Genomic DNA, 22,117 nt, shown 5'->3' with positions numbered 1-22,117 from the left:
CCGAGTCATTTCCTCTCAACACCAGCAGGATAGCTTTTAGTGTTTCACATCATAGTCGAACAAACATAATACTGCTTGCCTTGCTGCCTGTGAATTCAGCAGCGACACTTCACATCCATGTTAAACATCACACCCACACATGGATGTAAACCTGCGTGCTATATTTTTGTGACTTTAGTACTTTATTACTCAGTAGCATGTGCACACCTCCACACACATAAACGTACAACACTGTAAGTGTGGACTAATTAGACTGCGTGTCCCAGTGGACCTAATCTATCTTACAGTAAATAGGATCTGTTGGCACTGTTCCTTTGATCAACGCCTGTCAAACACTGGACAGTACTGCCTTATGTTGGAAAGCCTCCAGGGGATACACACGCGCGCGCACACACGCACATACACACGCACATACACATCGGTTTCTTTATCTACTGACAGGCTTCTGCTTTTGTTTTTCAATGCTGCTGGCAGAATGACTGTTACTCTGCATCATATGAATGACGCAAAAGTTTTGGCAAATATTACGACGATGACGTAAATACATATAATGTTTTCTCTTAAGAATGTGATGTAAATTAATGGACAGTTTCTTTCATCTATCGTTTCCAGGTCTTACAAATACTTATATTAAAGTTAATCTGGAATAGTAAGAACAAAATCAATGACATAGAAAATGAAGAGAAAACATAAAGGATTCAGTGCTAGTTAAGTTAAATTAAGTTACATTTCTTAAAGTTTAATTTGTACATAAATTTCTATTTGTTTCTTCACCTAAAATATATCTTCTTCTGCAGTATTTAAATACCACATAGTTTGATTTAATCTCATCATCAGAGGGTTGGGATCCTGTATGCAAATTAAATATTTTGTACTACTTTAGTCTTGAGAGTTTTATTTGTGTTTTCTTAAATTAGTTTTCAAATGCTCACGCAATCTGGCCCCAGAGAGTCTTTCTAGATACATAGAGCGCAATAGTATGAGCATGTACAACTGTACAATACTATATCAGAGATCTAAATTAGGGCAAGCGGCATTTTCTATGAAGGCTTGTCATCTATGGAACACACGTCCAACTGAAATCAAATTGATCACAGATATGAAATCTTTCACAGTAATTGTTGGTTAAAGGTAAATCAGAGCTGTAGTCATTTTAGATAATCATATTATATTTTTAGTATCCATACTTTTAAAAATAATTTTCTTTTCTTTTTTTTTCTCCCTTTCCCTTTTTTTACACTATATTTTACACTGAATTCTTTGTAATTTTGTAGTGATAGTGTATTATGATTTTAGGTAACTGACACAATGCACTGTGTTGTAATGCTGTTTGTGTTAAAGCCCAGCAAAGTAGTGATGGGATTTCCGGCTCTTTTTAGAGATCCGGCTCTTTCGGTTCGGCTCTTTCGGCTCCGAACCGGCTCTTCAGGTTGTTTTGTTGCTTTAATTAATTTATTATTAACAATAATATAAAATTATGCACAAAAGGAATTACTAACGTAAAAACAAGTGGTTTTATTTATATATGTTTATATATAAATATATGCGGTGGCCCCTAGAGACAAAACACGTACAAACTCCAAAACACATTTCTAGCATGAACTGAACTTCCAAAGCAGAGCTACTAGATCACTTAAATTACACAATTGAAAGCATGTGTGTATTGTTTGTGTATTTATACACAGGCACTCATATATATATTCAAATAATTTTAAAAAAAAGTTCATTTACCTGTTATTACCACACACCAAATCCGGTCGTTGGTACTTGCTGGCTTGTGTAGCCACAAGATAACAAAGGCTCAACACTGCGCCCAGCATCCTGGAGCACTTCTGTTGTCTTTTGTACGTGTTTTGAGTTTTTATGTGCTTCTGAGTTTTTATATGCTTCTGAGTTTTTACGTGCTTCGGAGTTTGTACGTGTTTTTACATGTTTTGGAGTTTTTACGTGTTTTGGAGTTTGTACATGCTTCAGAGTTCGTACGTGATTTGAAGTTTGTATGTGCTTTGTCTCTAGGGGCCACCGTAAATATACTTTTATTTATTCACTCCACATAAAATGTAATAAATAAATCATATAATACAAAAATCAACTATTCACATTTCAAGTTTTAACTATTTAAATTTTCAGCTTTTTCCTTTCACAAATTTAAAGTGAAAAGAACACAAAACACTGCAAACCACAACACAATTAAATATAAATTATAATATGAAAACTAAAAGAACATGCATATTCTCTGTCATATGGACCTGCATGAATAAACTTTCTCAATCCTTTATCATCTGCAACCGAAAATAGTTGTGGATGATTACTATACCTTTCTAATGTTGTTGTCCCTGCCTCTCTTTCTCTCTCTCTGGCTCTGTTCCTGTGCTACTGAGTGTAACTACCGCCCCTCCCCCCTCTGCCCAGCGTAAAGCACAAGGCCCGCGTGCAGAGTGAAGCGGGAAAAAAGTGCGAGAGAGAGGCTGAGAGAAAAAAAAAAAAAAACCCACGTGACGGCTCGCGATAAGGAGCCGGCTCGCGTCGTTCACGTCAAAGAACCGGCTCTAAGAGCCATTTCGTTCGCGAACGACCCATCACTACAGCAAAGGACAAGGGTACGTTGGCCCTGAGAGGCCAAACACCAGCAATAAGAAAGACCCTGCAAAAGCATACAAAACACAACGGAAGTAGGAAAAAACACAAACGAAGTGTTTCTGGGGAGACAATAACCCGACGGACCAGCTGCAGGAACCCAAAGCATGGTAGGTGTGTTTTATCATGATTCATATAATACTGATGACGGATTTTTAGGCTAATAGTTAGGCTAACACACTTACCTCTCATCTTTTCTTTCCTCACAAAACCGATAGATCCTCCACTTCTTTTAAGTGTCTCCCAGTGCAATTCTTAGCATGTTTTGGTTCCTGCAACTGGTCCGTCGGGTCATTGTCTCCCCAGAAATACTTCCCTTGTGCTTCTGGAAATCTGTTTTTTCGTATTTCCTTTTTCTTTTTTCCTATCTCCATTGTGTTTTGTGTGCTTTTGCAGCGTTTTTCTCATTGCTGGTGTCTTCTTAAGTTGCAGTCCGTCTCAGGGCCACCGTACAAGAGTTGAAAATTAGCAATAGCTATAAACTCTGTGTGCAACACATCAATTTCATGCTCCGTATTGGAAGTATGTTAAACTGCAAATAAATATGAAAAGAAATGTCAATTTTTAAAAAGGCAGCAATTTGAAAATCTTTTAAACCCATGTTTTATTCACAATAGAACATAGAAAATATACTGCTCAAAAAAATAAAGTAATGCTCTGAAAACACATCATATATTAGTGCAAAAAAGAATCATGCTGGAAATCTATATGGAGTGGGTAATGCACATCGTTTGAAATTAAAATGATCAACCTACAGAGAGCTGAATTTAAAGACAGTAAAAAAGTGATGAAGCAGGCTCATCCACTTTGCTGGAATTTTACTGCAGAAACTCAAAATGACTACTCAGTAGTCTGCTTGGCCCCTAAGTGCTTGTATGCATGTCTGACAATGTCAGAGCATGCTCCTAATGACACAACAACGTCTTGGGAATCTTGTTCCATTTGAGGGTTGAGCTGAACAGTCTAACCTGGTGAGTCGAATGGACCAAAACATAATGTTACAGAGGTCTTCTATTGGATTTCAGGCATGTTTGGGGGTCAGTCAGTGGTATAATGTCCTTCATCCTCCTGTATTGACATGAACAAAGAGGAACCCAAGACCAGTGTAAATGGTCTGTATTTGTATAGCGCTTTACTAGTCCCTAAGGACCTCAAAGTGCTTTACACATTCAGTCATCCACCCCAGTCACACACTGGTGATGGCAAGCTACATTGTAGCCACAGCCACCCTGGGGCGCACTGACAGAGGCGAGGCTGCCGGACACTGGCACCACCGGGCCCTCTGACCACCACCAGTAGGCAATGGGTGAAGTGTCTTGCCCAAGGACACAACGACCGAGACTGTCGGAGCCGGGGCTCGAACCGGCAACCTTCCGATTACAAGGCAAACTCCCAACTTTTGAGCCACGGTGAGCTAACAAGGATTATAAGGTTTTTGACTGTCATTAAAGCAGTAATGGGTATTATCAACTGTTAAGGTCTAGATGTACATCTTTCATCTTTGTTTTTACTTAGAGTTTAAGCGCATATCATTTGTAAAATGCTATAATTTGTTAAATTGGAGATTAAGTACTTTTGGACGCAACAGTATATTTGCTGATTGTGAACAAGCTCACCACAGGCAGGCAGTTTTCTAAGTCTTACAGATCTTGTCTTTACTTCCCCACTTTGCTTTAACTGCCAGCTGGAAGGGCCCTGAGATCTTTTTACAGCCTTTCTGCTTTGCAGGCACAACCTTTTTTTTTTTCTTTTTCTCACATCAACATGTACTTGCTCAAGGGATGTAAATGTTACCACAAGGTTCAAACAGTCAGCAAATTCATCAGCTGACAATTCCTAATGACATTTCTTCACAACACAGTAAAGACCTCAAGTTTTGACTCTAGAGTGTGTTTTATTTTTGTGAAATTAAAGTTCATAAAATAAACCGCAAGAGCACACCAATAAAAGGATGTTTTGTTTTATTTAGTTGTGTAGATTTGCTTATTTTCATTTAAAAAGTGTACAGTTTTTCCAGGTCTGCCTTGCCCCGTTGCATACAGCTGTATTGGTATTCATGGGCACAATGTGTAAACTGAAGCCAATATTAATTCAACATACTAAAACTTTCCCTGTAGCCACATAGCTCACAGAGCTATGCTGTGCTGTGGGTGTGGGCTTAGAAAATCCGTGTGAGAACAATTGTTGAAGCTAATTTGGGGGAAAACATATGGGAGCAACTACATGTACCCACAGTTAACAATTCAACCTCCTCGGTTTGACTGAGGAAAATACTTATGGCATGAAGTGTGTGTTAATGTCCCAAATGATTTCCAACTGTGAAGCACATACAGATTTATCTGCAGTGAACCACTCTCAAGTGATATTTAGTAGGATAGTCTTTTGAAATTGATTGTACCCCTCAATTCGGAGTTATTACATTTGTATCCATTATTGTTTTTATTTCATCATTAAATATGCTTTTATCAGTTGTTTTACTAACATACAAAACAATTCAAATTTACACATTCAGCACACGATGTTTCTGAAGCTCCCTTTCTGGACCCTTTAAAGTGTATTAATTACTGTCAGCTTCAGCTTTAAGCTTCAGTTTTTCTCCATCAACCCTTGAGGGAAATACTTGGCTCTTTAGCGGCTAAGTGCTCCACCATGTTCACCAGCCTGTTACTAAATTTGTCCGCCTGCTGTCTGGTTCTGAGAAAGTAAGGTAGAATGGGCTTATCAGAGCTTTTAGCTGAAAACAGCTGGTCTTAACAGGTGGCAACCAAGGGGCTAGCTCCAGGAGTGGAAAATGAAGCCAACACTGAAGCACCAAAAACTGTAGTTACTCGAGGGGCCACTTGAGACTGCCTCCAATAGTAAATCAATGCCCATAGACTTAAAGACATGTTAGAGCTGAGATCACATTACCTTTTCTGTAACACACATCATTGTACTTAATGCAGATGCCATTATTTGACTTCTGTTCATGTAAATGAAAGTGAAAATAATATATTAATCTACATCTTTTACAGTGGAAATATAGACACGGACGACTGCTAACCCTTTTTCTACACCCTCCAGCTTCACAGAGCTAACAGTGAAGACCCCAGGACTGAGAATGATATTCAAGCGAGGTATATGACTGCTAAGCAGCTGAAGCAGGATTTTCAAAATGCAACACAGGTAGTGATTAGCATTAAATGCGGTAGCACTGCAACCTCCTCATATCCAGTTGTTGGGAAACACTAATACATAAGGTGCTGTGAAAAACAGGGAAAATAAGTCACATAATCCCTTGTATTGCAAGCTCCAGCTTAGTTTTTGGTGTAGACAAGCTGTGATCAGTTAACTTGTGCTGCCGCTCTTTGTGGATTTAGACAACTGAATGTAACAAAAAATAAGCAGATGTTTAACGAGCTACACGGCTGATTTCCCACCACCGGAAACTATAGAGGTTGTATTAAAGGTTTAATTCAGTGAATGAATCTAATCTCTCTCTGCATCCAACATACTGTCTCAGAAAACTGCAAAATGACAAATTCAGCCTGCACTAAACTGATTAGTACAGTTTCAGAAAAACATTAAATCTTAGTTCATGTTAATGTTTAGAGATGAATGAACACATACTGTGCAGTTTGTGTTTTTTGGGATATTTATTGAGCTGTTTAAAAAGCTGCATTTGAAATTATGAGCCACGTAAAATGTTACTTTGCTGATGGTTTAACCTATTCTGTAGTGCTAGTTAGATGCTGAAATGCAAACTTTTTGCGTCTGCATTAATTGCTAAGTAATTCAAGGAGATTCCACAGCATGTCTTTCATCCCGTCTTCCTTCTCTCAGCCCAACCAGTCGCAGCAGATGGCACCGCCCCTCCGAGCCTGGTTCTGCTGGAGGTTTCTTCCTTTTAAAAGGGAGATTTTCCTTCCCACTGTCGCCAAAGTGCTTGCTCAATGGGGGTTATATGATCGTTGGGCTTTTTTCTCTGTATGTATTATTGTAGGGTCTACCTTACAATATAAAACGCCTTGAGGTGACTGTTGTTGTGATTTGACGCTATATAAATAAAACTGAATTGAATAGATGAAACACCTTTCTGGATCATTCTGGTTAACCCCTTCCTGTACCTATTTCTGCAGTAGAATAGGTGGTTTAATTGCTGTGCTCGTTAGGCTGCTGTCAGATTTGCACTAAACTAAAAAACTGAAAGAAACATGTTGTGAGTGCGCTCTTCATTACAGTAGTTTTTCATATCAGTGTGAGGCCTGCAGCCTAGGTTTACACTGTTAACTTAAGTATGTGAAACCACATCTCAGGACATACTGAAGTAGTAGTAGTAGTGTACCGAGCAGTAAACAGTATTACTTTATTAGTAAAGTTAGTAATTAAGTGAAATAATACACTTTTTGTGAGTAAAAATCCCAACACTGTTGGTCACTCCACTAAGTGGTGTCATTAAACGGGAGCTTGGCAACATAATGACGTTTTTGGATTTTAATTGTTTTTTATTTTAATTCTTGAAGTTTGCTAATGTTGGTACATAATTTACCACCCTGCCCTCTTGGCCAAATATGATCACTCCTGGGCCCAACAAACAAAAAAACCAAAAACCCAACGTGGGGTAGTCAAAATGCTATAATTGAGACTTCAAAACACAAAACAGGAAGATGAAGTTACATGACAAAGACCATCTTTTACGTACAGTCTATAATGGCAGCAGTGCTGGTGAGAGATGACATGGCTTAACCAAAACAGTGAAGCTGCATAACCCAAACGCTGAGCTGAAAGAAAAACATGTTCCAGAGTTGAGAAGAACTATCATATACTTGTAATTCTGTGTGAGCATTGAACTTTACGTTATTTGTGCAGTTAACAATATTAATCTTTCAATAAGTGCAGTTTTAATGTCAATTTAAATCACATGTCGATTGGTGTGTCTTAGTTGTAAAGACTAGTGTTCTGACATACAACACTAAAACCGCATAAATAAACAGTAAAATAAAATTAAACCGCTGAATGGGGAGTCCTTGCATTCCCAGTACAACCGACTGGAGCTGCAAAAGTACACTATTTAATAAGCAACAATAGAGTAACAGTGTGAACATGCGTCAGTGGCTTAGTGTTTTGTTATCAGCCTCCATATTCTTCATAGTATATATCACTGCAGCAGCACAGAGCCGTGAGTTGTTTTTCCATAGAATTTTATTTCCAAAAAGCAGTTGGAGAAAAGTAAAACAAGCGAGTCAAGTACAACAAAACAAATCCCTGAAAGGGAAGAAGTAAAAGCTGATAATGACAGAAGGCCTGATGATATATACAACAGCAGACATCATTTTGGTGTTGCAGTACCAGTGAATCACTTGACAGACTCATGGTATTCTTCACATAAGTTCAAAACAAACAGCAAAATAAGGATTTTATTTCAATGGACAGAGAAGGTTCTAAAAGTCAGCTAAGGCACACAGAGCCTCCCCGAAAAAACTAAAGAAAAAATCAGAACGACGGGGAAACGTCAGTCAGAGAAATTTGTGCAACAGTTGCTCAACAATACATTCCAGTAAGAACAACAACAATCTGGCATGTGATTTTCTCTGAGAGGCAAATAGGACAAGGTCGTTGTCACAGCTGTCCAAAAACACTGAAACAGGTTATGTACTTTGATCAATAAACACCATCAATTCACTATTTGTGCCCAATTATCAACACTTTCAATGTCATTTTACCACATCTGTATTTACACGTACAATACCCTTTAAACATTATTTCGATACAAAATACCTATGTACATCCTCTTCATTTGTTATTCATTTTTGTTACAAAATAGGACTTTCACATTTAGTTACATTGAATTATTTCACTTTTTCCAAAACGGTCATTGAGCTTACATCATAATGTACTGTGTGATGTAATTGTACAGAGCATGATGGCACTAGAAAGTGGAAAACAAAGCCGCCCTTTACAACCTAACCCCGGAAACGATGCAGATTTGAGAGGAAGGAGAGATAGCAATCGTAATACACACATCTGACAGAGAGGCAAGGTGAACTTGACATTAATGAACAGCAATGTCTGCTAATTAGCCTGTTCAAAAGCACTCATTTAGCTCATGTGATGACTAAACAATGTTGACAATCACAGATTGAAAACCTAATTGGCTTCAGAGGAAACTTATTTCAAGTTAAAACAAATATGTGACCGCACCTCTTATTGTGGTACAGTGCCATACTTAGTGTAATTAGGTTGTCTCAAATGTCCAGAGATTGTCTTGATGAGAGAAAAAGTACTTTAAATGTAGGGTTGCAAAGGCGCGACAGACCCGATCCAATAAATTAGTCACTTTATAATCAAGAGATACAATATGATATTCACTTGAAATTGTACATTATTGTCACAGCATGAAGATCACTACCACTCAAACCATTCTGAAACCGACGGCGACCATTAAACACCAAAAAAAGCACAGTTTCTCCTACAAACAACGTCCAGTGTGTTCGCTAGTGAAGACTGCTTTTGTTCAGCTTTTCTGTTTTTTGCTCAGGTTGTTAGGCAGCTGACCTTTTACCTTACAGGTCAGAGTGGCTTTCTCTTGTGATGCACTTGGCAAGCGGCCACGTAAGAAACCCAAGACAAGAAGATCTATTCAGACAGGACAACACTGACTAACACATAGGTGCGGGCCATAAAAAGGTACAGTATAAGTTTGGGGTGTTGGCCTTTGTAAATAAAGGCAGCTTTCTTTACAAAAAAATATTTATCGAGCTGCCAAGGCAGCGTTGCAGTTATTTAGTCACTGACTAAAAATATCAGTATTTATAGAAACTTATAAATAAATAGCGACTTCATGGACCTCCCCGCCCCCACCCCCCTCCATCCACACCATTTTTGAGACTTAGTGTAGAATTATGTACAACATAAAGTGGTGTTCAAATAACTGGAATAAAGAAAAAGAAGGCAACACGTAAAACCAGGACAATACGTTTAAGGTTAATGTGACATAGTTTTGTTTCAAGTTTGAGGCAAGTTGGTTAAAAAATAAAAGAACAGCTCTCGTTCTGTCCTCTGGGTGTTTTGTTTGTGTGGAAAACTGCACCGTGGAAATGCTAAATCTCAAAATGCTATCGTACAACTATGACAAAAGAAGCATTTATGAATTTAGTACATTTTTAACACTAAAATGTCTACATGAAATTCCTAATAGAACCCCGTAGCCTCCAATTACTCTGAGAAAGTGACTGTACTTGTTTTCTTCTCTGTTTTTTGCAGTTTTACAACAAAATGTGACTTGTGAAGATTTAGCCAAGCAACAAAACGTTCAACAATCTAATCAGGCACTGATATGAACTACGTTTTGAGTTGTTCTACTCATGTACAAACTTAAGAAACTTAAAAATGAGAAATTTGCTTTTACTGACGATATGTTTGAGTGGGCACAAAATAATCTGTTCAACTGGGGATATGTGAATACTCACACACTGTGTCATTTTGTTGGTGCTGACATAAACTCTAAGTAGGCACATTTAATTCAGTACCCAGCTATCTTCTTGTGTATGTCTTAATACTAAGGCCTTATCGCAGCAGAACCTGGTCTGCTAGTAGTGTCGATAGCCCGCACTCACTTGACCCATGTGCCCTGTGCGAGGCATTAAAAGCTGACTTTATAATTCACTCAGCAGCCAAATAAATGCTTAAAAATTGCAATGTTTGATCACAGTAAAACTCAGCCGTGAGAAGAAAAATAAATACACAGAGAAACTGAAAGCAAAGCCAGCATAATCCCCTAAAAAAGGAATATTGTGGGCGGAAAATGTTCCCCTGCGCTTTCTGTCCCCCCAAAATCCACTTTTTCTTTTGATTTCAACATCTTCCGCGAGAGATGGAGAACACTCACCCCCCTGTCATCTGCAACAAACACCTCAAATAAATAAAGATAAACAGTGCCACGACCTCCTGTCCAGCTGGAGGCCTTGCTGCTACCTGATACGACCATTGGCACGAGGTGCTCCCAGCTGAGATTTGGGGTCTGGGCTCATGGAGCTCCACGGGCTCTTGGGGCACGCCTGCATGACAGGACAGGCCGTAGGGCCCACAGCACAGACGTCAGCTGCCTCCCACAACTCGCCCACCAGGCTGTCTATCCAACGCTCGAGCTCAGGGCCGGTCAGGGCCGCGTTCCTCTTGGCCTGCTCCACGTAACTCAGACTGACAGGGATGTTGAGCACCGGGTTGAGGCCGTGGAAACTCTGCTCCATGTAGCTATTCTTAGCTGGCCCATTGTGGAGCTTCAGAGTATCCTCTGGAGGTTTGTGGGAAGCAAGAAAGAGAGAGCAGACAAAGAAGTTATAGACAGTGAACAAAAAAGGTGGTAGTCAGTGGTCAAAAATGCAGATTGGATTGCAGAAGGGGGAAAAAGTTGGGCATGGAGAAAAGGGGGAAAAGGGAAAAAGTACAATATCAAAGAAGTGAACGTGACTTTCTTTCTTATTATCTTAAAAGTGTAAATTGGATGCTTGCATTGATTTTTTTTTTTTTACAACTGGACCCTCTAAATCTTCTCTTTTGATGTGGTTTGTTAGGCTACTGCAGTGCTGACTTTCTGGAAACAGTGAGAAATATTCAAGACATGAAGTCATCCTTTCTTCCCATGACGGTTATGCGCTGAAGGAAGATGGTAAACATAGACAGAACTTCTCCTTAAAACACCCTCTCCACCCTGAGCTCCAGTGAAGCTTTAAATTCCTCACTGCCACTCTAACTGGGGTGCTAGCCATCCCTTCTAACACAAGCTTCCTCTCATCCAGATGTTAGCAGACTTCAGCACTTTTTGCACACTGATGACAGAAAGATGCAGTCTGACATGGCAGTGGCCAACCAATGCCAGCCAGCTTTGTGGCAGCAGCGTGCAGTATGAAGTCATGCATCTGTGTAGAGTTTTTGTATATGCATGCGTCTGCTGCTCGCTCTCTTTGCGCATGGAAGGCCACATCGTAAAGTTTGACTGGCACACCATTTAGGAGGGAAACCTGATGTCAGCCATGGCAATAAATTATATGTGGACTCATGAAATAGCTAATAACCAAAGAACACATTACAACACACATCAAGAAAAACAAAAACAAGATTATTACATAATAACTATAAATTAAACACAAACATTATTAACTTAGCGGGTCTAATAATTATGTAGCCTTACGTTATAAATTTTAAAGACAACTTTATTTTCCGTCAGCCACTTCGGGTGATGCATCAGTTAAAGACAAATGTCCGGATCCAAAGTAAGCTAAAGAGATGCCCCACATCGCTCCCCACGTCCAACACTAACTAATAATATTTCATATTTACAGCATATTGATGCACTGAATTTCTGCTTGCAGTTTCACAGCTGACATGTTTATCTGTAGCAGACTCGATGTAAACACATGACCTTGTAGTACCATATCACCCCATTAGAGCACTTTGCTCTCGCACTGCAGGCGTACTTGTTGTTCCTAGAGTATTTAAAAGTAGAATGGGAGGCAGAGCCTTCAGTTTTCAGGCCCCTTTTCTGTGGAACCAGCTTCCAGTTTGAATTGAGCAGACAGACACTATCTCTACTTTTAAGATTAGGCTTAAAACTTTCCTTTTTGCTAAAGCATATAGTTAGGGCTGGACCAGGTGACCCTGAACCCTCCCTCAGTTATGCTGCAATAGGTGTAGGCTGCTGGGAGATTCCCATGATGCATTGAGTTTTTCCTTTTCAGTCACCTTTCTCACTCACTATGTGTTAATAGACCTCTCTGCATTGAATCATATCTGTTATTAATCTCTGTCTCTCTTCCACAGCATGTCTTTATCCTGTTTTCCTTCTCTCTCCCCAACCAGTCATAGCAGATGGCCCCGCCCCTCCCTGAGCCTGGTTCTGCTGGAGGTTTCTTCTTGTTAAAAGGGAGTTTTTCCTTCCCACTGTCGCCAAAGTGCTTGCTCATAGGGGGTCATATGATTGTTGGGTTTTTCTCTGTATGTATTATTGTAGGGTCTACCTTATAATATAAAGCACCTCGAGGCGACTGTTGTGATTTGGCGCTATATAAAGAAAATTGAATTGAATTGAATGTTGTATAAGAGGAAATGAGAATGTAAGTGAAGTGATTCAAAAATGTCAGCTTTACCACAATCTTTATATTAATCTTTAGTCTGCTACAAATTACAGTAAAAGTTACAGTAAGCTGTGTCCTGCCACAAAGTACGGCTATAGCAGAAAAATTAAAGCAGCTTTTCTTTGATGTCCATGGATATTTTACTTTAAACCAAAATTTTCATGGTTCCCCGCTTTAAAGTATCTAATCAGAGTTTAAAAAGTGCTCGATCCTTCTGAGGGAGCTCTTTCAGCTCCCAGCCCAACTTAATGTGTATAGCTGGCTTGCAATATTAGACACATTTATTCAAGTGCAAGTGTAATCTTTGTATCGTACTGAATATTTCTGCTTCACTGCATTGACTGTATATTTTACTTTTTACTATCTTACACTTACCTGATAGCTGGAATCAATGGTTACTTTATTACCGAATCCTATATTTAAGTTTTAATAAGCTAAATGTATTGAAAAAAACAAAAACCTAAAAACCTGTGTTGACCATTAACATAGCTTTGTCTGTTCTGTTTCATGTCTCACTTATAATAGATTCTTAAAATAAGTGCTTTTAAAAATAGAAACAGAAACTGCAGATTTAGAAAAAATATTAAATAGATTTTTTTAGGTTAAAAATACAACAAATACAATGTTTCAATGTTACTTTAAGGAAAGAAAAAAAAAATCCAAAATTCAAAATACCTGGGAGCATTGTGGTATTTACTATTTCTTGATGCACTGTAACAGAGGTTCAGTGTGTAACTGTAAGAAGGCCCTTTGTTTTGGACAAAAAGACTGAGCTCACGCAGCAGCCCTTTCTATCCATACATCAGTAGAAACATAACTGCATAATGCACAGTGATTTAAAAAAAACATCTAACCGTGATATTTATAATATCACCATTTTTTATTAATATTCCTCTTATTCTTGTAGCCAGTGTGCCACAGAGATTCAGGTGAAAAATAAAAAATGCCATGTGCTGTTCCCCTTTATCATTAAAAAGCTCAGTGAAATTATTAAACAGTGAAAGACATGATTATGCCAAAGCTGGCGTCTCAGCTCTCATGTGACTTTCAAAGCAACTTGGCTGCTTATGGATTACAAGACTGCAGTGCTGCCCCTTATCCATGCTGACTGATTGATTTAATTGTGTCACTGTTTTCGGAGGGCTAAGTGCACTGTTGTTTAACACTCTGCTTAGTATGTATGAGCAGCTCGCTGGGTTATTAGGGTTGACTTGATGACAAATAACCAGGGTCTACCGAGGCCCAGAGGCTTGATTAGAAAGGGCATCGCTGCAAATGCAAGGCTGTGTGCATTTGTGTGCATGCCTGTGCAGACATTTCGAAACACCTAAATCAGCAATCGCTTCTTTTAGACGTGACCTGTTGTGTAAAGAGTGCGATATAAAACTGATCCCATTCAGTCCTTTGAGCTGATATTGTCATGTGGGAATCACTGCAGAAATTTAAAAAAAGGACACTTAAGAAAATTCATGAAGACTGATTTTTATCAAAGTGATCTCATCAGTTCTGCTTGATTATTATTATTATTATTTTAAAAGCACAATGAGCTTCGTGGACCATATTCTTAAAGCCAGCTTATATCAGCTGATTTCTACACTTTCACGCATCCAATTGGCAGATCTCATGTAAGGCTGCCTATTAACCTTGCTTTAATCTGCCTGTGATTGTTCCACATGTATAAGCCCCTTTACAAGCCACTTCCACAGCAATTCTGCCTGTCGTACTGCGTATGACTCAATCTGTTGTGACTGATGCCTGCTTTGTTCGGTATGAACATGTTGCTTCTGGTCTCTTCACCTCTGGCCTTCCATGGATGCATAAATAAGTGTAAGGAGGTTCCACAAAAGAGCCAAACTCCTGACTAAAATTGGACTTTTAGGGCTCTCTGAGACTCGGTATGTCGACTTCATAAAATGTTCATCGCCAAGCAACTACAGATGTCCTTTGAAACATAAAGTAAAGTATGACAGTATAATGACAGAAAACCCAGAAAACACACCACAAAATTACTACCCAAGTCTTTTTTATGACACGGTTTCACAAAGACTCAATATTATATGCATCACAAACTGTGGTGCTGTATTGAATTGCACTTTCAAAGTCCATAAAGTAATTGCAGAGCTTCCACTAAACCTCCACGAGCAGAGAAATGTTTGACATTTAGAAAAACACCCTTTGTATTTTTTTTTGATGAATGGTCATCTTTTGTTGAGGAATAGCACATCAGTGCAATATGCTTAGTAAGGCTACTTTTGCAAATAACACAATCAATAGTAATTTTATGCTAAAGCTGAAACAAATGGCAAGTGCTACTTATACATGAGCCTTCTACCACAGAGACAACTTGAATTTCTTTCTCACCTTGTCGTATGGGCTGGTGTTTGTTATAAGCCAACGGGGCAATGAGGAAGCGCATCTCCGCTACAGGACTCCAGTGATGCAGGATGCGGACGTTCCACACACCGGGCCGCAGAGGCTGGTTGAGCGGTGGGCGATAGTGGGTAAACTCGGCGCTTGCATCAATCAAAATGTCATAAGTGGCTGCGATGACGTTGGTAGGGTCGATCCACACAACCGTGACGGTGACATTCGGCCCTTTAACCCACTTCTGCATGCCCACCGTCTCATCCATGGGACCCATTAGGCCGCCAAAGTTTCTGAAAATGCGTTCTTTGGCATCCCATTCTGTCCCGATCTGCCCCAGAAGAGAAAGAATAGGCACGTGAGTTGGTGATAGGCTGGGGTGAGAACAAAGACAAGCAGAGAGATTACAGCAAAAACGCACAGGAGCTGCTGCAACACATTAAAAACATTTAAGTGGGGGAAATGGTTTGTTATTCATAAAAATGCAAAAGGCAACGACCTTTTTCAACTTTTCTGGACAGTTTAAAATATTGCAGGGAGTAATGTGCAGCCTGCAGGTGTGAGGCTGCAGCGAGGTAACCAACTCCCTTTCATAGTGCTCCTGTGCTGTTTTGCAGTAATGACACACCATCACTGTTGCTCACAGAATGATGAAAAAGCTAATTACAGATTGAGTCTTTATTTAAAAAACAAAACATTTTGATTTAATGGCCACCGAATTCTGTAACCTGTTGTCAATATATCAACTAGTTGAGTGATATCTCAACTATGTTATCATAGGGAGTCATTTTAAGTATGCATTTTTTATTTAAAAGCCCTGCACTTCAGCCCTACTCTCAACACAGCTGTTATATACTATTTTAATCTGCAAAAGCTGACAAGTCTGATTCTTCTGACAAGCACTTTTAAGTAAATTTGGCTACAGTTTTGCTATTATGACTGACTCTATGAGGCTAAGGAGTCATGCTGAAAAAAGATATCTCAAAGGGGTGAAAACCAAACGCACTCCCGTTTCACACAAAGACAAAATCAGAAGGCAGTGAACACCAACACCAGTGTGAACACTATTTGTCTCAAACAGAAACAACAGTGGAGATTATTAAAACCCTAAATAAGTAAAAAATCTCAAATAGAGGAAGACACAGATTATATGCAGAGACAGGGAACTGCAGCTTTTTGACGGATAAAAAAAGCATCTAGGGAGAAAAGCTCAATAAAAACTGGGTTTCAATGCTTCCACAAAATCAGAGAAAGCGCTTTTCTTTGCGTGAATTTTGAGATAAATAAATTTAACAAACTGTAGCAGTAAGTCAAATATATCTTTGGCGAGTTAGGAGACATACAGTGCCTCTGGCTGCAGAAGCTGCCAGCCTGCAAAACACTGGAGGGCTGCCAATGGAACAATGAGCCACTTTAAGATTATAATGTCCTCTAAGCTTACATAATTAACATTTAGAATACACATGTTTGCAGGTTATTGGTTATGTCTTTCTAACTTATATTTTGCCAAAAGTCCCGCTACAAAACATCCCGCAATAAGAAAGAACAAACGAGATCCAGCGGTAAGACAGACAAATCATAACAATAGGAACACAATTACAGTAATTGTGTTTAATATCTTTGCTGTGGTCAACTTAAAAAAGTCATCTAAATTGCAAAACTGTGAGATAGAGTGATAGAGAGGGAGGCACACACACACACACACACACACACACACACACACACACACACACACACACACACACACACACACACACACACACACACACACACACAGGCTCTGACAATAAAAGATGTCTAGGGTGTTTGCAGAAATGTGAGAGGGATGGCGGCTTTAAGAAGCGCTCATCCTTACAATAGTAGCTGATTAACACAGCCTCACCCAGCCGGACGATCAATGCCTGACTGGAATTGACTCTGCATTAGGTCCTCTGAGAACTGCGATTACCATGTACAGTATAAATAGACACCACTTGCATAAATGAGACACGCACAGAAACAGTGTGTGTTTTGTCATCAGTTAAAACACACCTCACTTTCCTCTCAATTATTGGACTGACCTCTGCCATATCTGCCCCTTGGACCTTGCCCCTTAAATTACTAATCAGCTCTCTTGTTCTGCACCTCTGTAGCTCATTACTTTATTCAATACTGATTCGCTAATGCACACTAACGCTCATATGGCTAGCAACACTCTCCTTCAAGGCCCCAGGAGGAAGTTAAAAGGAGCAGTTGGAGAGAAATAACACTGTTTTCCACTACCAGGAAACTTGCAGATGGCTGTCTAAACTGAGCTGTAAGAAGAAGATTGTGACAGTGTTCACGTGCCTAGAGGGGAACCCTCTGAGACCTGCTTCTAGTTCTTGCAGTTTATTGAGCATCTACTATGCGCAATATAAAATATGCACATCTGCATTCCAAGTTGCATTTTTTTCTAAGCCGTTTCAGGTCAGACGAGTGGGCAGTCTCCTTCCACAGACTTCTGTACCAAGTTAATAAGATGCACAGGCAACTTGCCTGACTGCTGTCTGGCCTCATGACCAAAGGTCAGGGTCTATCCTGGTTACAACAGAAATACTGGACAGAAGGCCATTTTTACCACAAAAGTGTAAAAAAAAAAAAAAAGTATTGAGATGTAACTTTAACACGTACCACCCACAAAAACAGTTTTGCAATCCAAACAAACTCTTCTAGGAGGACGAATACACCCTAACGCATCACAAAAACTGCTCAGTAACACAAACAAGGCCTCACGGCCTTCAAACTCCCCAGATATTAATCCAATACAGCATCAGTTGGATGTGCCGGAACATGGACGATCCTTTGCCAACATCCCGAGGCCAGACACCACACTACAAGCCAGAACTACTTAACATTAGGCTTGTTTTAATGTTGTGACTGCTTGGTGTATAAACTGATCTGCTGTTTATTTATACAGAACACTTGAGGTCTTTTTGCAAAGACATGGCAGTGTTTTAACAATAGCAAAAGTTGGCTGGAACATTTTAACTACATTCATTTTATTGTTTTAAAGACTGCAATTATTGTTTTCCACTAACATATTTCTCTCCTGGTGATGACGTTCAAGGTATATCTGTGGATAAGAGATGGAACCAGTACCAGAAAACTCTTCCTTCGAGTATGAAAGTAGGTCGAACAGGGATTAACTTCCTGCCTACTTCAGCCTATAGCTTACGATGACCTCCACACTCAACCTGTCCCTTGGTGCTCCTACCCTATAAGCTTTGGCTTAAGACCAACACTCAATCAAGGCTTATGAGTGCTAACCAAGTCAGGGGCTCACGACCTTCTTTCGCTTATAGCTGTACTTAGAAGAACACGCTTAGGTGGAACAAATGCTGATCTGGCAACCTCATTGTGGCTCTACGCTCTTTGTCCAATTACTACATTTTTCTACCAGTCTGTTCACTCACACTTTCCACCCAATTGGACCATTTATTCAGATTTTCCGCTCTTAACCAGCAATTACTAACAGCCTCTGCTACGTTTGAAACATTTAGCCCTCATTTATCGTCTGCTGTTGACCTGACAAAAAACAAAAATAAAAAAACTTGATAATAACCTGGATTACTTTTCCCAAATTCATTGTTCACCATTATTACCTGTATTACTTGTTTCATGCTCTGTACCTGACTTAACAGAACGCATAAAACACTCTATTTCATAATCCAGCTACAGTTCATTTTTTCTCTGTGACCCAGTAACCCTGTAAACCTCTTCTCCATGTCATCGGGCAGTCGGTGCCTATAGTTTGACACTTCCATTAAATAAGTCTGGTCAGTTTTATCAAGCAAGGTCATGGACAGTCCCACTCTACATCTGGCCCTGCTTAAAAACATAGGGCACAAATGCCCCTCGAGGCTGCATTTGCAGGCTTATTAGGGACACTTTTTGGAGTGGTAATCAAATACAGGTGTCTACTAGCAGCACCAGAGGACTCTCCGGGGGCACACATTACGCTACCGAGGCAAGATGGAAGGACCCTAATAAACATGCACAGTGATGCAATGAGTAGAAAACAAGAGAAAACAAGACAATTTCTGTTATAAAAGCACAAACTGGAGTTATTCTTGGACATGTTTTTCTGGAGCTAAACGTTTCTAGACGTTATCCAAAAAAAGAAAAATGCAAACATCTGACACGAATGGGACAATAAATGATTTGTGCTATTGTGAGAATAGTCCATGTACCAGTCCAGTAAATTTAAAGGTAGTTACATCATTGTCCAAATTTCATGTGTGGAAGAAAAAGCAGAGTGGGATGAGGCCGGATGAAACCCACGCAAACAAAGGAAGCACATGCAAACTCCACACCAGATGTCCACCTTCTTGCTGTGGACATCTGGACAAGCTGCCAGTCTATTGCAGGAGTGACACAGACATCTGTCCACTCACATCTACAATGAGTTTAAAGTCTATCAGCTAACTAAACACCTACATGTCTTTGGGACGTAACGGGAATAATGGAGAGAATGGGAAGCGCTCCACAAAGAAAGGTCCCAGCTGTTTCAAGCTAAAATGCTCAAAAATGCATACACTTTGTCAGAAGCATTACTCTTGCTTTTCTACATTGTATTCTGTTACATTACATCATAATATGTTGCTACTCTTTTTTCCTCCCATGTATGTCCACATAAATTATCTAGACTGTGGTGGAATGAGGACGTAATCTTCAGTTAAAGTTAGTCATGGTGCTGTAGGATTTATGCACAGCTTAAAATGCCTCTCAATGTCAAATCTGACTTGAGGTGAAATACTGGTTTTTAATGTGCAGGTTTTAAGCGGTCCTGTACTAAAGTGCTGTAAAAAAGGCCTATAAAGGCAGCAACAGGGGAGTGAAAAGACATATCTGTCTTTCTTTATATCCAAAGGAGGACAAGGAAACCATTGTTAAGCCAACCATATGGTTTATCTAGCAAACCCCAGTATATAGCTATAGCATAATGGTCCATATCTACAAATTTGAGAAAAGGCAGTGCGCTGCTGCAGCTACGCCGTGCTGTCGTCTTGTATTTTGAATGACAGATGGACAAACTGATTGACTGACAGCCACTACACAGTGCTAGACAGAGAATGTTTTCTCAGGCTGAGCATTCAGATAAAAGCCACAGCTCACATCACTTCTCTGTCACTCACGGTTTCATAGGTTAGACAGACAAACAGGGCTTAGCAAGAGGGAGCCACACGTCGGCCGGGCGTCTGCATCCCTTCGTGTTCAGAATGAGAGCGCCGCAAAAGGTCGAACGTGGTCAAAGTGTATCCAGGTGCACAAGCATTGTCCGCGGGCACAAACAAATTTGTTCGCAAATTTGTTGACATTTCTGCCTCCTACTAAAGCTCTGCACGATAAAAGCAGAGAAAAAGGTCAATTTGCATTCACTCAGTTAATTTTGTCCTTTTTAAAAAGACACTCTGTGGCTGTCACATCACAGCCGAGCGGCTGTATCCTAAACAGGCGTTGTGGTAAACAGAAACACACATTAACATAACAAGACAATCAAGGGAAGCATTCCAGTGTGAAGGTGAGAAGACGTTCTATTAGGAAACAACAAATAAGCAGCACATGAAGCGCTCATCCCTGTAAACTGGGATGAATTCAATCAATTTACATTTTACAAGGCCATTACAGGCACCAGTTTAATTGTGTGGAGATGCACTGCTATGAGTCTTGGCAAGGGCGATATATGAGGTCACCATGGCAATGAGCTGTATATCTCACCTCTAATTATATGCCGAGGAGTGTGTTTTTGCTGTGTGCTGCTCAGAGTTTTAATGGAACTCATTTTCTGACACTGGCAGCAGCTGACTGATTGTTTTGTGACTCACGCCAAACAAGCGAATTCAAATTAAAAATGAATGCAAGGGCATGCAGACTAATATGCTGACTCACCTCTGCGAACTGCAACCTGCTGAATGTGCTCGTAGGAGGAGTGGTTAACTTGAAGTTCTTTGTGGGTGCCACCCAGGTCTCCATGGTCTCCAGCTTGCTTGTTGCCAGGTTAGTAGCATGGTGCTTGACCAGATAGCCCTGGAACTGGTCTGACTGGAAGTAGAGATGCACTGATACTGGGTGGCCCATGGGGAAATACCTGATGGAGCGTTGAGAAAATGAGAATCCATTAGCAAACCCGATACCTTCTGACCTACCTACTTGACGGTGCTGCTTTTCAGAGCTGATACTGTAAGGAGAGGAGAATATCAAGATTCATGTGGATAAGGTCTGGGGGGCCTTGGACATGCTAATGTGGCTGGATGCTAATGAATGCTTGCCGTGAAGGTTAGTGGAGAGTCAATGTGCTGTGTGATTGTGTGACACGGCCGACATTAATTCAATGACCTTTAACAGAAATCCAATTGGTAAAAGACATGTGTCAACTAGGCAGATAATTCCCAAACCGCACTGCTTGCGAGTTGCTGTGTCCACACTTTGTGGGTTCATGACTGCTGCTGCAGTAGATCTCAGATCAGATATGAACTTCTGAGTAAACAACAAAGTTTCTTGTGCTACAATGTGCTGGTTGCTTTAACATGTGCTCTGAAGTGGAAGGGATGGCATTAAGAAGGCACGTGACAGGCGGCACCACAGTGGTCTGAAAATTACAGAATAGTCATGGGCTGCATTGGCAGCATATTCAGATTAGTCACAGATGCGCGCGCGCACACACACACACACACACACACACACGAACAAAACCCAACTAAAGCATTACAAGACAGCTGAACAAAGTTGAACTGGGTCATCCAGTCAGCTGAAGCTGAATAAAGGTCTTGCCCCTCTGATTAGTCTGTTGTTTATTTGTGTGTGTCGCTTCATACGTGACAGAGGGTCTGCCCTCAGGGCAGCCAGCCGGAGTGACTTCTGGAAAAACAAAAAAGGGGCCAGGGCAGGCACTGCTGGGGAGCACGCTGCAGCTGCTCTCTGCACACGTCCTGAGTCCTTCTCGCCCAGATTTCTCATCCTTCTGCTTCCTTAAACTCCTCTTT

At 40.2% G+C, this 22,117-nt stretch overlaps 1 protein-coding gene across 1 annotated transcript in view; it reads right to left on the bottom strand.

Annotated features, from left to right (window-relative positions):
• Positions 1-7,816: 7,816 nt before the first annotated feature.
• xylt1 (xylosyltransferase I) overlaps positions 7,817-22,117 on the bottom strand; it is a 77,843-nt gene continuing 63,542 nt past the window's right edge. Inside the window, exons 9-11 of the mRNA XM_085460188.1 lie at positions 21,024-21,222; positions 15,111-15,444; positions 7,817-10,909 (exon numbers count right to left, since the gene is read on the bottom strand). Of these exons, the coding sequence (XP_085316314.1) occupies positions 10,587-10,909; positions 15,111-15,444; positions 21,024-21,222 (856 nt within the window). The 3' untranslated portion in view covers positions 7,817-10,586. The remainder of the gene's footprint in view (positions 10,910-15,110; positions 15,445-21,023; positions 21,223-22,117) is intronic.

Source organism: Copadichromis virginalis, linkage group LG6 (assembly GCF_057382275.1).
Source record: "Copadichromis virginalis isolate Kocher_CV1m ecotype Utaka linkage group LG6, C_Virginalis_male_GT1.1, whole genome shotgun sequence".
Classification (NCBI taxonomy): domain Eukaryota; kingdom Metazoa; phylum Chordata; class Actinopteri; order Cichliformes; family Cichlidae; genus Copadichromis; species Copadichromis virginalis.
Note: the sequence above shows the minus strand (reverse complement) of the source record. Positions and strands in the feature narration are given on the sequence as shown.